Source organism: Lathamus discolor, chromosome 3, assembly GCF_037157495.1.
Source record: "Lathamus discolor isolate bLatDis1 chromosome 3, bLatDis1.hap1, whole genome shotgun sequence".
NCBI lineage: Eukaryota > Metazoa > Chordata > Aves > Psittaciformes > Psittacidae > Lathamus > Lathamus discolor.
The window spans coordinates 106,073,718-106,090,940 of NC_088886.1; the positions used below are offsets into that span (position 1 = coordinate 106,073,718).

Here is a 17,223-nt window from a genome sequence, read left to right on the forward strand (position 1 = left end):
CTGCGTCTCCCATCTGCATTTTTAAAATCCGCATCACTGGCATGGTTTGTACTGTAGTAATTGTGCTGGCTTTTCTTTTTGAAATGCTGCTGATTTTGGTGCACACATGTAAAGGTGCTAGTGATTATTGATTATGAATGCAGTCCAAAGGGAATAGCCAGTAACTTCTACAGTGTCTGCCCCCTGCCCTCTTTCACCCCTGTCCCTGCAGATGGTCTTATCCGCACAGATTTCTGTTAAGTGTGTGTGTTCATTCATCTTAAGCAGAAAGGTCTGTGTAATGGACCAATATAAAGTTGAACAGCAATGAGAAAAATGCAGGTATTGAGAAACTCAGTTAAGGGCAAAATTAGCTCTGAAATCCCACCTCCCTTCCTGAAGAGCACTTTGGGTCTAAGTAGGTGGCACATCCCTGTGAAGCTTCAAATTTCTTGCTGATGCTGGCAAGGTGCAGCAGTCCTTAGAAAGATATATGGAGTGCAGTTAGTAATGACAAGATATACTCCTTGTGGTTTTTGTCTGGGAAATGACCGAGTTGGACATGGATAAGTTTTGCCAGAAACTTTGCTCTCAGGCTGGGTGCTGATGAGGGAAAACACAGTTCAAGAGACAGAAATTCGGGGAGGTCATAAAAGCCTGAAAAGAGACCCATTAGGATGAAATGACTTAGGGTTTTGTTTTTCATGCTTTTAGTTTATTGAGACATATGAGCAAGCGAGCGTGGGATTTAGGTGTATGCTTTTGTGGGGCTGGTGCTTCTGGCTCCAGAGAGAAGCTGAAGTTTAAAGCATCAGTGTGATCAAGATGGATGTAATTCCTCCAGGTCTGTAAAAGTGCTTAGAAGCTGCTAGTTTTCTTGGGAGTGCACTGAAGGAGCTGTCATGTGGTTGCTGCCCTGCTTTGCGTGTGGCGCTGTCAGACCAGCTGTAGCCTGAGCTACCACACACGCTGTGCTTGTAGGGGATGCCCCATCTCTGCAGGATACGGCTGGTCCTGGTCCCATGCTTTGTGCGTTCACTTTTGGAGTACAAGAAACTTGCTTGGTAGAAGATTTGTTCTGATCATGTGGCACAACAGAAACGTACTCTGTGTTGGAAAGAGACTTGCACATGATTAGAATTGGACAGGTTGCCAGTGGCGTAATCATAGAATAGTTAGGGTTGGAAAGGACCTCAAGATCATCTAGTTCCAACCCCCCTGCCATAGGCAGGGACACCTCTCACTAAACCACCCCACCCAAGGCTTCATCCAACCTGGCCTTGAACACTTCGAGGGATGGAGCACTCACAACCCCCCTATCTGCTTCCTGGGAAATTAATGTGAAGGAGGGCAGGCTCTTGGGTACATATAGAAGTAATCCCGGCTGCTACAGTGCCTGGAATTACATGGTTTGTAGGTGGCATGTTTGCACCAGGCTTTAATGGAAAGCCTTTTCTGTCTGTGAATGAATGCATATTTAGAGCATTTTATTTCAAGCCTCAAGGAGCTTTCCAGTCCAGATCTCCAACAAGTTTTCTGTATGACCCCTTTCTCAAACCCCAAGCAGGGACACTCATGGTCAGATGTGCTTTAGTCCTGCATTTTATAGCTCTCCCACAAAGAAGTATCTTTTACTCCTCTCTTAGAAGCAAAGAAGGTTTGAACAAAGCCAAAGAAATTTTAACCCGCCTGGGGGTGGAGCCATCCCATGAGGACTGCATTGCCGTCCAGCACGTCTGCACCATTGTGTCCTTCCGCTCAGCCAACCTGGTAGCCTCTACGCTGGGTGCCATCCTCAACCAGCTGCGAGATAACAAAGGGGTTGGCCGCCTCCGGACCACCGTGGGGGTTGATGGCTCCCTCTACAAGATGCATCCACAGTGAGTCCCTCTGCTCCTGCCATTAACACTCTTCACCTGCCACAGTCTCTGGCTTGCAAAGGGTTGGGCATGTAACCCCAAGACGTCACCCAGGCATGCAGTTTGGGTGTGAGATGAGGAACCCAAAATGTGGGTGTGGGGGTTTGGTCTGAGATGGGAGCTTAGTGGAAAAGGGAGATGTCTTTAAGTGAAGAAGTAGGGTGACATCTTAAACCAACAAAACCGTAAAAAAAAGAACCAAAACTCTGAGTAACTGGATACTGTAAGATTAATGAAAACTATGGTGGTTTGAGTACATATCTTAAGGGATCTCAAAAGACCTCGTAGTAGGAGACTTTTCTTTGTACAAAATACTACTTTGTGCTTAAAGGAGACCTGCATTAATGCACCTTGATCTCTGTTTTCAATTTAAACTCAGTTGTTTAGAAAATGACTGTGCCAAACTTCGTCTTTTTTCAGTCTTCCCTGAAGATACGTGGGGTTTCCAAGGGAAAAAACCATGGTGCTTACATTTCCATGGCTTTTTAAAAACTGGTTTTGACTTGGTTTTCCCCATCTTGAAAGTTACATTTTTAATCAAGCAGCTATTTAGATTTATGTAGAAATCAGAAAGGAATTCGAGCTCTTCAACTGTGGGTGTACCTGGTGCTCATAACAGGGTTTAAGTGTGTTAGTGTCATAACCCCAGTGCCCAAGCCCTAATGCTGCGGATGTTTTGGAGCAGCTGCACCTACATAAGGATTTCCAAGTTCAGAATAAAGAAATGAAAGACACATGCAGTGTGCAGGTGTAGTTTATGCACACATAGTAAATGGTTTCTATTTAGTAAATAAGAACTGGTGAGAACAAGTCAGTTTCCAGTCTTCGCTGGAGGATTTAGCTGTGGGTAAGCAGGTACACAGCATACAGGACATACCTTGGTATTGGAGCTGGCTAGGTGGGCTGAGTGTCATTTATGAGGAAACTTTTGAAAGGAGAAATACGTTTAACATTTACTTTCTCATCTTTTTGTTGGGGAAAAAGCAATCCTTAAAGAAAAATATAAAATTTTGGTGAACAAAATATTTCCAATAATGCTATTTTGGTTAGCTTTTCCAGACGGTAGGTCAGGGGTGCGTAAAGATAACATACATGGCAATTTTTATTCCTGAACTGTTTCCCCACACCATCTAAACCAGTAGGTTTAGACAGCTTGATAACCCCAGGAGAGGGGATTGGAGCAGCACTGGGGCCCAGGGGGTTTCTCCCATCGAGGGTCAGAATATGGGGATGAGACTCTGATGCTCCCCCTTGCTTTTTGCTGGCTTTTCTTAGAAACTCATGAGGAAAGAGGCCATGGGGAAGACCTGGCAGTTTTCCTACTGGGGAGTCTGTAGCTAGTTTGGCCATGGTGAGGCTCCTTGCTCCCTTTGCAGTTGGTCTGCGTTGGCAGCAGAAATTCTGGGGACTGCTGGGGAGGCAACACAGACAGAGGCTTGCAGCCTCCCCTCCCCACAGGTACGCCCGGCGCTTGCACAAAACCACCCGGCGCTTGGTGCCTGACTCGGAGGTGCGGTTCCTGCTCTCGGAGAGTGGCAGCGGGAAGGGAGCAGCGATGGTGACAGCGGTGGCGTACCGGCTGTCAGAACAGCACCGGCTCATCGACGAGACACTGGCTGAGTTCAAGCTCACCCATGAGCAGCTGCTGCAGGTGAAGAAGAGGATGAGGGCGGAGATGGAAGCAGGGCTGAAGAAGAAGACTCATGAGACTGCCAAAGTGAAAATGCTGCCCACGTTTGTCCGCAGCACGCCAGATGGGACAGGTAAAGGCATGCCCTTGCTGGAGTGAGGGCACTGCCTCAGCCACAAGGTGACCAAACTGGGCTGTCAGTGAAGGAGTTTGGGTTTGGTGAGGGGTGAACAGATCTGGTACAATGAAAGAGGAGCCTTTTGAGCTATGCAAAGGAGGAAATCTCAGTCATGGGCAGGGCAGCCTGCGCTGCCTTTATGCTGGTTGCTGGCAGCCTGGCCCCATGTTCTTCCCCAGGGTCCAAGCTAGCCATGTCCTGGGGAGAGAAAACTGTAGCTAAACTCATAACCCAAACCCTGTTTGCACCACCTGGGCAGTTCTTTGCATTTCAGGGTGGCTGACCAAATTTCTGCTTTTTCTCAGGGAACAGTTGTTTTAATACAAAATGAAACCAAAAACACACACACACACACACACACACGCACACAGGGCTGGAATAATCAGAGCAGCATCTAAATACTCCTTTGAAGATCTTCCCAACTGAGTTTCTAAGAGATTTTCTATCAAAGTGCCTTCTAGGGAAAGCAGTTGTTTAGGTTTTGCTTATGGTTCTTTAAATATACACACATGTTCTTTTACAGAGAATGGAGACTTTCTGGCACTTGACCTTGGAGGGACAAACTTTAGAGTTTTGCTGGTGAAAATCCGCAGTGGTAAAAGAAGAACAGTTGAGATGCACAACAAAATCTATGCCATTCCTATAGAGGTGATGCAGGGAACAGGAGAAGAGGTGAGTATTTGTGTGTCTCTTCAGCAGCACTGCTGCTTTTCAAATTTGTTAAGAGCAGGTAACATGTACAACTTCAAATGTATGACTTTTCTCTTTAAAGCTGTTTGATCACATTGTTACCTGCATTTCTGACTTCCTGGATTATATGGGGATAAAAGGTGCACGACTTCCTCTAGGCTTCACGTTTTCCTTCCCTTGCAAGCAGACCAGTCTGGATGCTGTAAGTTCTCTCTTAATATCTTTTGATACTACGATCTTTAGTTTTTGTGCTTATGCTAGGCCTGATTTGTCTGCCTTCATATCACCTATGTGACACTTACAGGGAGGTTGTATGAGGGGAGGGTTCATGATCTGACCCTGACCGGTACAGCTGCTCCTATAAATAGTTCCTTTAAAGGTAACAGAGCAAATGCTCCTCAGCCCAATGCTGTGATGGATAAGAGCATTTAGATTTTTCATGGTGGTGATATCCATTTTTTAAGGTATCATGTTTTTTTCCAATCATATAAACTTGCTGGACTGTGATACTTCCCTGGTTTTCCAAGCAGTAAGCAGAAGTCCACCCCTGCTGCCAGTGCCTGTTCCGCAGCTGATCTCGTCTCACTGTGTGGACCAGATGGACCAGGGCTTGCTTGGCTATGTCACCCTAAGGGCGACAATGTAGCCTACAGCATGTCCCTGTCAAGTGGGACATTCTTTTTGCTTTCGTGTTTAATTTCTTCACTGCCACTTACTTCCACCAATGCCACCTGTGCAGCTGTAAATAGTTTCCTGTGTACTTGGTGCTTTTTTTTTTTTTTTTAGGAAAAGACATATCTTTTAACACAGTTTTTTATAGTTTGTTGCATTGCTCTGGAAATTTGGAGACCAATGATTAGTAATTTTAGATGCAAATTTCACATATAGTAAGAGATACTCCTTTTCATAGAGGCTTTTCTGTATAACCTAATACTAAAGCATTTGAAATGTCAAGTGTACAGAGTAGTCTTAATGAAAATAAGATGACTGTTCATATATAAGGAAGGGGGAAATAGGCAGTGATGTTTGGAGCAGCATTCAAATTTCCAGCTCTAAAATACTGCCACCTTGCTGATGACAGGAGGCTGGGTCAAGCCAGGGAGACTTTGGAGTGTGATGGAGAGAGAAGACAAGTTGTTCAACAAAACATAGCACCCATGTTGGTGAATCCTGGAGAACCTCCTATGAGTTGAGGGTCCCTATGAGTCCACGTACCAACTGGCCACAAATATTCATGGCCATTGCCTGGGATGTGGCTTCAGAATTGTGTGCTATCCTCTGCTCATTTGTGTGAGGCCTTGTGATTTTGTGCTTTTATGATCTGGTGAGGCGGGCAAATGCAGGGAAGTTATCAGATAGAAATGCTCAGTCATCATCCCTTAGAGGACTGTAGGGTTCTGGGGGCAATTTGTAATGCACCAGGAAACTTGATAACCTATTTTCTTTCTTTTTTAGGGTATCCTTCTCAACTGGACAAAAGGTTTCAAAGCTACAGATTGTGAGGGAGAGGATGTGGTCTATTTGCTTAGAGAAGGAATTAAAAGGAGAGAGGTAATATTTTCTTCTGTTTTTGTTTTCTTTTTCACCCCCTGCTTCTCACTTGCCTCCATACTTGACAGATCTCATGGTTCAGGCTGGCTTCCTCTCGCAGGGTTTGTGTGCTTTGGGGACACGGGCTGTGCCTCCTGTCCATGACAGGTGTTCGCCTTGCAGCAGGTCCAGGTACAGCGCTGCCAATGCCATGTGGCTGTGCTGGCTCTGATGCTGACGCGTAGCCTGACTGACATAGGACAGTGTATAGAGAGTGCACAGTGGAAATGGGAGAGTTCAGCTACCAAACTGAAATTGCTACTCAAAATGAGCTACACTGGGGATTTGGTTTTATTGCTTGGCTTTTGGTTTTTTTCCCCATCATTCTAACCTTCCAAATTTGGCAGAACTTTCAAGACTTATTTCAAACCCTATGGCAATTTTCACTGCATCAGAGCATGGAGAAAGGAGTTTTCAGTATAGTGACTGTCAGAATGCATGTCAGTGCACCCTAAATGACAGTTCTCCCACCCCCCCGGCCCAACCCTTGATCTTGAAAAATCCTCAAGCAGCTTAGCTGAAACTTTCTAGGAAGGGAAGAAGAATAGCCTGAGGAGATCATTAATTTTGCGGAATTTCTATCAGGAAGTGTAAAAGAGATTTTAAACCTTTACTACTGGATTTGCTACTGCACCGCTATAATACAGAGTGGCAATAGCCCTCTACCATGCGTCTGTAAGCAAGATCTGTACTTAAATTTACCTAAACTAAAGAGATATATACAGGAATATATATATATATACACACACATATATACAGGAATATATTTTCTTCTGAAGACATAGTCTATCTTATGTAGAGTGTGCGAGGAGCCTTAGTACCTGCTGGAAGATTAAGTTCCTGTTTTTGCATGTGTAAAATCATGCTGGTATTTGCAGTTGTTTCCAGTGTGTTTTCATGGCTCCCCATTTGGTGTGCTCCTTTTGTGTCCCATTTGGTGTGAGGAGTTGCTCTAAAGTTCTCGCTGTTGTATTTCTGTCTTCCAAAGGAGTTTGACTTGGATGTGGTGGCTGTGGTGAATGATACAGTGGGCACAATGATGACTTGTGCTTATGAAGACCCAAACTGTGAAATTGGACTCATTGTGGGTATGTGTTAGAGCTTCTTTTTATTTGGCACTTTCTTATTAAACAGCATGTCAACTTGTCTGTCTGTATTCTCATGGACACATCCCTGTGGTTAACTGAAAATATATCTGGGATGTCCAGGAGTGAAAGATTTTGAGATTAACAGCTACCCCTTCAGAAGTAAGCTGCAAGAAGGAGTTAGGAATGAAATTCAACAGCCAGCTTAGGTCTGTCCATGATCAGTTGAGATACAAGCACAGGCTGTAGTGCTGAACAGGTCCTGCCTGTCTTATCTGGGAAAATCACTTTGCTGCTTGTTAAGTGAGCAAATGTGAACTCGGCCTCACCAGCTCCTTGGGTTAGTTTAGCCTGTCATAGTTTCCCTGCTGGGGTGCTCAGGTAGCCCACAGCTTCCCTTGGGCATGTGATCTCTCAGAATAAACTTGTAAAGCACAGCCACAATACCTGAATGGCATGTGATGGAAAGCTCTGATAGACAAAGTGCAGCAACTGACAGCCCCTTTTCCCAGCAGTGAGACAGCTGAAATAATTCCACAGGTGGCTGCTGAAGCCTTTGCAAGTGTCACACTTGAGGTGCCTGAGGCATGGCGCTGTGTGTATTCCCAAAGCTCTCCAGGGAAATGGATTTTCAGTGGGAGAGAAGAGGATGAGGCACCTGGAAGCTTTAAGAGTGCTTTCAGTTGTGAGGTGGCTTTGGAGGAAAATAAAATGCCACCAATTTCTCCTCCAGACAGTTGGAAAATGTCCAGGATGAATCAGCACAGTGCAGTGTGGGTAGGAAGTCGTGTCTGTGCAGCTCTGTCAGCAGCGTGTTTTCAGGGACAGAGTTCCCTGCAGGAAGGACAGCGTGTCCTTGGGGAGCTGTGAATGTCCTCTGAGGACCGTCTGCTGCAGCCTTGCCAGATATGCTCTCCAGCCAGTGTACTTATGTGCAAAGCAGGGCACTAGAGGTGGCCTGGGTTCATCTGGGATAATGAGAGTGAAATCCTCAGGGCTCCAACAGCTCCCTCTGCCCTGCCTGAATTGCCTTGGCTAGACTGATGGTGCTTGCTGAGGAGCTGCATGAGCCGGCAGTTGTCCTGCTGTCCTCAGTGCAGGGAGGTGCGCAAACTTCCCTGCTGTTGCTTGTCAGGGAAAAATATTCTTGCAAGGGTGAGTTCAAATCTTCTGGTGCTCTGTCTCTGCCCAGTGCTGCCTCTCCTGCCCAGGAGAGCCAATGCCTTAGTCTCCACTGCTGGGTACTTTGGAAGCTGCCATTGATGAGTCCAGGTCTCTGCTTTTCATCTGCTGGCAACAGGAGGTCATTTAGAAGCTTCTCAGTTGAACATTCTGTACTGAATAGGTATCCACATATTCAGGCAGCCCTTACTTAACTCATTCTGGACAGTGAGGTTTGGAGTTGGGAGGCTGGCCAGTCCTGATGGTCTGCAACTGGGCTTGGTCCTGCAAACCTGGGTCTTGGTCTGCAAGCCCAGACTTCCTCCTCTCCCTGCCAGACGCTGTGCTGTGGCTCAGCATTCCTGCAGCAGGGGAATACTGTGGGAGGATCTAGTTTTGCTCAGACTTTATTGATATAGTACCCTAGAAAAATTGCAAAGGAAAACAGACTTGCTTTTATAATTGGTGCAGAATGTGTGATGCAGGGTTACATAAGAGTTTGGTAGGCAACTTCAAGAAAACTTTTGTTCCAGGTAGCAGTAAAAGCTGCCTATCTTTGCTAATAAGTCTTTGCTCCCTAAGGCCTCTGGGTACATAGAGCACTTGGTAATTGCCACCTTCTTTAGGATCTTCTTTAAGCAGAATCTGATACGGCATCATTTCAACATAGAAGTAACCTTCCTGCTGGAGAAGCTATTTAAGCAATTTGATAAAAACCAAAAAAAACCAACCCCAAGCAAAATCTGAAATTACCCTTTAGGTAGCTGGTAAAATCCCTGGGGTTTTCTTTTGCCTTGTGCCTCAGAACTTGCTGACGTTTTCAGTTTGGCAAATTTTCCCCTGAATTTTGTGGAGCCTTGGGCTTTGTGGAAGGTGGCTCCTAACTTCAAAATCCAGCTGGCTGCTGGCTATGGTTTTGGGTTCAGTAGTGCATGAAGGTTGGTGTGCCAAAAAATGGCACTCCCTGTTCCTTGGCACTTCCCTGCTCGTCCCTGTAGCATGGGACCCTCAGCCCAGCTGGCCTGGGAGGGCTCTTCTGTGAGCCATCTTAAGCGGTGCACCGTAGCCGTAATATCCTCCTTCAATTTAGGATTTTTGAAGAGTGGGATTTTTTTGGTGACATTTCAAATGATAATTTGACTTCATCATTCAGAAAAAGCACATTCAACATCCCCCAGAAGGGTTTTCCGGGCTGTCGTGCTTGCTCTAGCATGTTTTGTTCTAAAGAGTAATTTCAGTATTTCCTTCTTTCAGGAACTGGCAGCAATGCCTGTTACATGGAAGAGATGAGAAACATAGAGATGGTGGATGGTGAGCAAGGACGGATGTGCGTGAACACAGAGTGGGGAGCATTCGGGGATAATGGATGCCTGGACGATATCAGGACAATATATGACAAAGCAGTTGATGACTATTCACTAAATGCTGGAAAGCAAAGGTACTGCGGGATAAATGTGTGTTAAGTATAAGCCAGGCTACCTGAAATGATTTTAAGAGAGAATTTGATTTCTCCTAGTCAGAGAAGGCAGAGGTTAAGAGTGGAAAATGACTGCAGCCCTGCAGTCCTGTGGGATCTCCCTCTTCTGTGCTTTTATGAATCTTATTGGCTGCCATGGGACTTCAGCAGGGTTTTTGGTGAGAACTTCAAGAGCCTTGAAATTACTAAGAGACCCTTTTTCGCACCCTGTGTTGTACTGAGGGAGTTAAGATGGCTTGTCATTCTTTTGTTCTTGGTTTCAGTTTAATCACTTTTAGCTGAACTCTTTGTAGGGGGCTCTGCCTCTAGAAGTCTTCATCGTAGACCAGCCAGCATGGTTGGAGCTTGGAGCTGCTCATTGTAAAGCATTCAGGAGCTTTCTAGCAGTTGTAGCCAGCTCTTATTTCAAGCAGTTTTCTGGATGTCATGTTAGAGGACCTGCCTTGATTATGAGCCCTGGAGTTTGCTTTTTGGGGGTCTAGCTTTTGTTTGGGCAAGTTCTTCCCTGTCCCCTTCAAGAAAAGGCTGACGGGGAGGTGTACCCAGCACTGATAAAACTGGGTTGTGACTGCTGCGTGCCCAGACTACAATTCTTCATAATTTCTCTGCAGCAATGCTTTGATGCCAGGAGCTTTCAGAGTAAATCTGCCTGAAAACCTGGGGGATGCAGACAACTTGGCAGGTCCCTTGGGAAGCTCTTTAGAAGTTAGGGCTCAAGCTGACGCTGAGCAAGCCTGATGCAGCAGCAGAGTTGGCATGGAGTAAGAAGCCAAAGGCAATAGCAGAGACTTCCGGGGGGGATTAATTTATTCCAGAGAGAGTTAGGCACTCAACAGGGAGGACACTTACTGGGTACAAGCCTGAGAGAGCTCATAGTATTAAATGGATTTCGTGGCCTGCTTCCAGTGGGATGGCATGCTGGGCTCCACTCAATTCAGGGCAGAAACCCTGCTTTAGAGCTTCAGGAGGTGAAATAAAGGATGCTTTAATGAATGCACTTTTCAAGAAGTGGAAGTGTTCACTGCTCATTGCTAATGGCACAACTAACAGACCCCCGAATGTTCCCTTCCAGCCAGAATGATGCTGGAGGGGAAGGAGTGCAAAGCAGACTCCTGCCTTCCTCAGCACAGGGCTGCCATGTACCTTTGCCAGGCATCACTCATGGGCCACTCCTTGTCCTGTGCTTGGAAGAGATCTGCAGATGGAAAATATTCTCCCTCTCTCCTGGGGGCAGGCCTGCATGGGAAACTCTGGTCCTGTGTGCAAAGTCAGGAGGCAAGAGGGGTTCAAGACAGCTTGGTTCCTTCCTGTGGTTTTCGGACTACTGGTTCCATACTAGAAACGGGTGCTGGAAATAACTGAAAAGCTTAAACCAACCCTGGACACCCAGCTTGCTAGTTTAAAAGGCAGGGATTCTGGGAACATGCTGGATGTACCTTTTCACATCTTTTACCTTTCACAGGGTTTTGCAGCACAGGATTCCCATAAAAATGCTGCACTTGCAGTGACTACATTGTGATTTCCCTGTAAGTTTGCTGCACAGAGCCACAGCATTTTTTTTGTTGAAGGTCTCAGCCATGCTTCAAGAGGGCTCCCAGATGTGCAGTGGAGAGATATGTTTTCCCTGGGGTCTGCTCAGAGCTGTCACTGGAGGACACATTGCAAATTTGGCTTTCATCTGAGCATGGTTCTGCTCTCTGGCGACAGTTTTTCATTTCTCCCATCTGGTAGAAATACCAGCCGCCGTTAACAACAGCCTGGCTGGGGGAGCATGGTAGTGAGGAACAGATGAAGTGTTTGTACATGGGCTCACAAGGCTTCCCACTGACTCTTCATACTTTTTCTTGCCCAGTTTTTCTAGTAAATGGCCATTTTTTGTTGGGACATGAAATACACAGTCTACACAGGCGTGTGCATGGGCAGAACGCCTGGTTGATAATACAGCTGCAATGCTGCTGCCTTTGCAAATGGGAGCAGTGTCCCTCTGAGCTGTGCTGCTGTCTTTCATTACAGGTATGAGAAAATGATCAGTGGGATGTACCTGGGGGAAATAGTCCGCAATATTTTGATTGACTTCACTAAACGGGGGTTCCTGTTCAGAGGCCAGATTTCAGAGACACTGAAGACCAGACACATCTTTGAAACCAAGTTCCTTTCTCAGATTGAGAGGTAAGAACACTGCACAGGAGGCTGTTTTAGGGTGAAATAATATCATGTGGTCATGTGTCATGAGGTGACAGTGCTAGAGGGAAGGGACAGCGGGAGAGTATTGTTTGGTTCTCCAGAGATAATTTTGGTTTCAGTAAGAGGCTGCACATTTGTAGGAGGACTCTTTACAATATCATCTGAATTTCTAGTGATGCTTACTGCTAAATCATGGGAAGGGCTGTCAAGGGTTCCCTTACTGTATTATTTTATTTGCTTGCTTGGAAATCAAGCCATTCTCCTGTGCCCCTTGTGTGTGTGTAGCTATAGCTGTTGTACTGAATGAGGATTTCTTTACTGGATATATTTGTGTCTTGATTGGACTCTGTATTTCAAAGCAATCTCAAAGCCTGTTCAGTCTTTAAGTGGGGGGAAACCCTGAGGTGGGCATGAAAAGTATCTTCCTGAAATGCCCTTTGATAAAAGAGAAAGGGAGGCATTGCAGAGCTGCACTTGGAGCCTCCTTTGCTGTCTTGTACCCCTCTCCTACACTGCAGAATGGTGCTGGTGTGAATGAATTTGCATTCCCTGAGGTCTCTTGCGCTGGCAGGAAAGGCTGCTGCCTGGTGTGGATGCATGGATGCAGCCATCAATACAGTGGATTTGTGGCAGTGGCTTGACTGTGGGAAATGTTTAACACTGTGCTCTTCTGCATCTGCAGTGACAGGTTAGCCTTGCTGCAGGTGCGAGCCATCCTCCAGCAGCTGGGGCTCAACAGTACCTGCGATGACAGTATCATTGTGAAGACAGTGTGCGGAGCGGTGTCAAGGCGAGCAGCTCAGTTATGCGGTGCTGGAATGGCTGCAATGGTAGATAAAATTAGGGAGAACAGAGGATTAGAGCACCTGGAGATAACGGTTGGTGTGGATGGGACTCTGTACAAACTACATCCACAGTAAGTATTCACTTTCTCAGCATGTATTTGCTTGTGATCTGTAGCTTGTTGCTTGTACATCCTTTTTCTTGATGCACCAAACTGGTCTCTTTTATTTGCTAGGATAAGAGCTAGTTAAAAAGTTTTAATCAGGGATGGCCAGGGCTTTCTAAAGGGCAACAAGAAGGACAAGAAGGAATTGGAAAGGATCCTTGGGCAGTGACAAACTGAAGTGGACACAGCTTGCTGAACATGTTGGAAGCTGCATAGCAAGGGAGGGATCTCTTTGCTGTGCAGAGGCAATGAGAGAGCAGTGCTGAAATACCTGGTGCCTCTTTGCAGGATGTTTCTGTTCAGTATGTGGAGGAGATGAGTAGCTGCGAAGCAATGGCAGGTCAGGGCAGGAGTCTAAAAGCACCTGCAGCAGGAGGAGGAAAGGACTAGTGCCCCTGTCTGGTGTGCATGGAGAGAGATGTGTAGGAAGGAGACAACTGTGCATGGTATCTTCTCTCCCCTTTGCTGTGATACTAGCAATCTGGGTTAACCCCACAAAGACAGAGAGGCAAGGGTGGGATGCAAGTGCATTTCTCCTTTAATTCCCACTGCTCCCAGTCTTCAGATCCACCGTCGTGTCTGTCCCATTAAACTGTCTTTATCTGAACCCACTCAAGAGTTTTCTTGCTTTTACTCTTCCGATATTCTCCCCCATCCCACTGTGGGGGGGAAATGAGTGGGTGTCTGTGTGTTGCTTAGATGCTGGCTGAGGTTAAACCATGACAGTCCTAATTCTTTCCCCAGTGAAGGGAGGGGCATTGTAAAGGCCTGTGGCAGTGCTACACTCCTGTAGGTGCTGCAGGACCTCTCTCACCCATTGCCATTGTTTCTTTTTACAGCTTTTCAAGGATCATGCACCAAACAGTCAAAGACCTGGCACCCAACTGCGATGTGACCTTCCTGCTGTCGGAAGATGGTAGTGGGAAAGGGGCAGCACTCATCACAGCAGTGGGATGCAGGCTTCGTGAAGCTGAGCAGAACTGAACTCTACAATCGTGGCCCCGATTCTGTCTTGTGAGCACTTTCTCATAAAGCAGCGACTGCATAGTCAGAACTGGTAAAAACCCAGAACTCACTGCTTTATCGGGGAAAAAGAAAATACAGCTAATGACATAAAAAGTAGGATACAAGATAGAATGTGTGCTGTTAATAATATCTCCTGTTTCTGGACCCCAATCTGCATGTTTCTTATTCACCTTGTTGGTACCTTCCCCATCTGTAGGTCATCGAAAAATCAGTCTATAATTTCTGCAGCTGTCAAAAATCAGTTGTTGTCTTAAGACGAAATTATCCCCAAGTGATATGCGTTGAGAGCTACCGTTGCATTGTACCAAATGTGTTCTTTGCAGCATCCCTGATAAGCGCACCACCAACACACTGACCACCAGACCTGGTTGTTGATGCTTTTAGTGAAGGGGAAGCAACAGTTCCCTCCTGCATATCTACCTGCTGTTGTTTCGTCTAAAGCGATTGTGAAAACATTATGGTGTGTCAGCACTGTGCACGCACGTAACTATAGTGGGACTTGACAGTGCGACATTACTTGCTTCCTTGATGCCTGTTTTGTCATGGTAAAAGTAAACGCCCTTGTCCCACAGATCTGGTTCCACTGGTATTTCCCATTGCTTCTGTGAATAGTGTTGTGTTACTGGGTGAAATCTGTCACTTCTCAGCAAGAAATCCTTAAAGAGTAAAAACAAAGTGGTTGATGATTGGGGTAATCCAAATCTCCAGAGCTGGGAAACTGGTAGGTTTATGGTCCCTATGAGGGTTGTGCTGTATTCTTCTGTTTAAGAGTTCTTATAAAAAATATTTTCTATCTCTTCTTGTCAGTCTAGATCAGGGCACCACAGCTGCCCTTCTACTGAAACTGCAGCTAGTCAATGTCACTCGGATGTGTATACTTCCGTCTCTTGCCTTAAATGGGTATTTGCTTCCACACAAAGCTTTAATCTTTAATAGTGTTAATTAAGCTGCCACTCAAAACACAAACATACAGCTAGAGTTAGTGATCAGAAAGGAATATGAGGATTTGATTTTGATCTTGCCTTTGATGACCTGGGTGCGCAAACTAAACGAACCAGAAAGCCAAAATCAGACCCAGCTTATTCCAAGGATTAAAGCAACAACAAAGATCATATACACTTGGTGTATACTGTCCTCTGTCGAGTCAATGCCATGATTATATTTGCATACCAGTCACATTACTTAAATTGAGACACAGGAAGGCAAATGTTGAAAACATTTGCAAGTCACTACACTTTCTGCAACGAGGGAGACCACACGGTAGTCCTTTATTCCTGCTTTTCTACCAAAAATGAATTGGAGATGTCTGCATGGTTTTCCCTGCTGCCTTTTCCTGCAGAAAGTAGATGGAAATTTGCAGGCTATTGCTCTTTGTCCTTGTTCCACTCCCCTAAGATTTGGATTGCCCTACCTATCAGTATCATTTCAATATGCATTATGGTGCACTGTGAGTGAATGTTGTAAAGTAACACGTAAGTCACAAACAGTCATTGCAGCTTTAAGTGTGTGTCTACCTGAAAAATCGCATGCCTAAGTGGTTTTGCAAAGGTAGAGAGTCTTTTTACTTTGCACACTAGTAGCTCTGGTACTAGTGTTACGTGATATTTGTGAAAATATTAAACTTTTTTTGATGTGCGTTAACTGGTGTTTAGTGGTTCTTTCTGGAAGAGGTGCTGTTGGCTGGTGGCTTAGTGCTTTGGGAAGAGCTATTGTGTAGGTAGAGCTGCAAACTAATCCCAGTGGTGCCTGTGTTTTGTGTGTGTGTTTTTATTCCCGGGCATTCAGGGTCAGGTTCAAATAGGGTGGATTTTACCCAGGTCCCTGTGCCTCGTTTTTCCTAGTGTAGTTCAGCAGAGGCACAGAGCTGACTATGCCCAAGTCTTAGGGACATGTAGTTTGTCTGGGTGCATCTCATGCAGGAAGATCTGCAGTGCAGGAAAACGTCAGTGCACTGCACCAAGACCAATGTGATTATATCAGGTAGATACACAGTGATGGATATGTTACAGTCGCTGTGTCCCCAAAGAAGTCTAATGCATATCAGTCTGTTACACTCCCTCTGTGCATAGGCTTAATGTTTGCAGAATCACAGTGTTAGGTTCTCATACACTGCTCTTTTGCGCATCCTGTGGTGGAGTTGCTTTTGAAAGACCCTTTTGCACACACTAAAGCTGTGCTTCTCCAATAACCCGTTTTATGTTACAGGTTGAATAGTTGCTGACACCCTTCATGTGCAGCTATGACCCCAAATAGGAGAGAGAAGAAGGTGAGAAACTTTTTGGGTGCAGGGGACATGTTGCATTTTAACTGCTTGAATATTTGCAAATCTTAGCAGCAGTGCTATAGGGGTAGTGTGAGCTGTCCCTAAGGACCTGGGTTTGGAGCTCTTCAGCATCTGAGGGCTTGGGTCAGTGCAGGATAGAGGATGAATGAGAAGTGAAAGTTAAGCTTGGTCTTGGGATGACTGTGAATTTTGAAGATAATGGCATAGGTTGTTTTGTTTATTGGATCCAGCCCATAACAAATAGGGTGTGAGTTTGTGTTTCTAACAGCACAATTCTTCCTACTGTGGACCATAGATGATGTAGTTGATAAGACACGGCAGTTCTTTTCCAAAGGGAGATCTGGTGGGCTTTCCATTTCCAGACTACTTCTTACCTCTAGGAAGCTGTTCCAAGTGAATCACAAGCTATAACTGTCTGAAGAAATGTCTCCAATGTTATCCAAGCAATGACTGAGATGTCTTACTTAAAGCTTCTAGGCTTGGTGAATAAAATCCTAGTCCTCTTAATTGTTAACATGTAATTACTGCAATATGAACACAGAATCTTATATTTCCTGGGGAAAAAAAAACATTTGCATACCACTGTTGTAATGTTACCTGCTCCTTACTCCTCTGGGGATTCTCTCAGAAGCCTTTTGAATGGGTTTTAAAACAAGCAGACTTTGTTTAGTTTTGTTTTCTTAAGAAAATAGCAGAAGGCAAAATAAAGTGTTTCCGAACTTCTGAACCCCGTTTTGTGCTTTTTGTTCATTCCTTTGCCATAAAAATTAGGTTTTCCAAATATTTTTCTTTGCTGGCTGCAGGGACTCCATTGCTGCTTAGAGTACAAGTGACTGTGCAGAGGAAGGATTTACTGCTGACCCGGAGCTGTTTTACTGCTGCACAGTATTTAATCATGTCTATATTTATATGAAGAATTGCATGTATTTACTATGGAGCATGGTGTTCCCGTTACCCCATGTATGACAGAAGTACTGTAGTCTGCCTTGGCATGCCTTGTGGTATCTAACAAGGGCTCAGAGCATCTCTGCTTTCTTAACTCTTGCTGGTTTTACCAGAGTAACTCTTCAG

At 45.3% G+C, this 17,223-nt stretch overlaps 1 protein-coding gene across 1 annotated transcript in view; it reads left to right on the forward strand.

Moving 5' to 3' along the window:
- HK1 (hexokinase 1) overlaps nt 1-16,879 on the forward strand; it is a 39,714-nt gene extending 22,835 nt beyond the window's left edge. The window contains exons 9-18 of the mRNA XM_065670992.1: nt 1,626-1,859; nt 3,357-3,661; nt 4,230-4,378; nt 4,479-4,598; nt 5,852-5,947; nt 6,975-7,074; nt 9,487-9,670; nt 11,723-11,878; nt 12,576-12,809; nt 13,682-16,879. Of these exons, the coding sequence (XP_065527064.1) occupies nt 1,626-1,859; nt 3,357-3,661; nt 4,230-4,378; nt 4,479-4,598; nt 5,852-5,947; nt 6,975-7,074; nt 9,487-9,670; nt 11,723-11,878; nt 12,576-12,809; nt 13,682-13,826 (1,723 nt within the window). The 3' untranslated portion in view covers nt 13,827-16,879. The remainder of the gene's footprint in view (nt 1-1,625; nt 1,860-3,356; nt 3,662-4,229; nt 4,379-4,478; nt 4,599-5,851; nt 5,948-6,974; nt 7,075-9,486; nt 9,671-11,722; nt 11,879-12,575; nt 12,810-13,681) is intronic.
- The last annotated feature ends 344 nt before the right edge of the window (nt 16,880-17,223 follow it).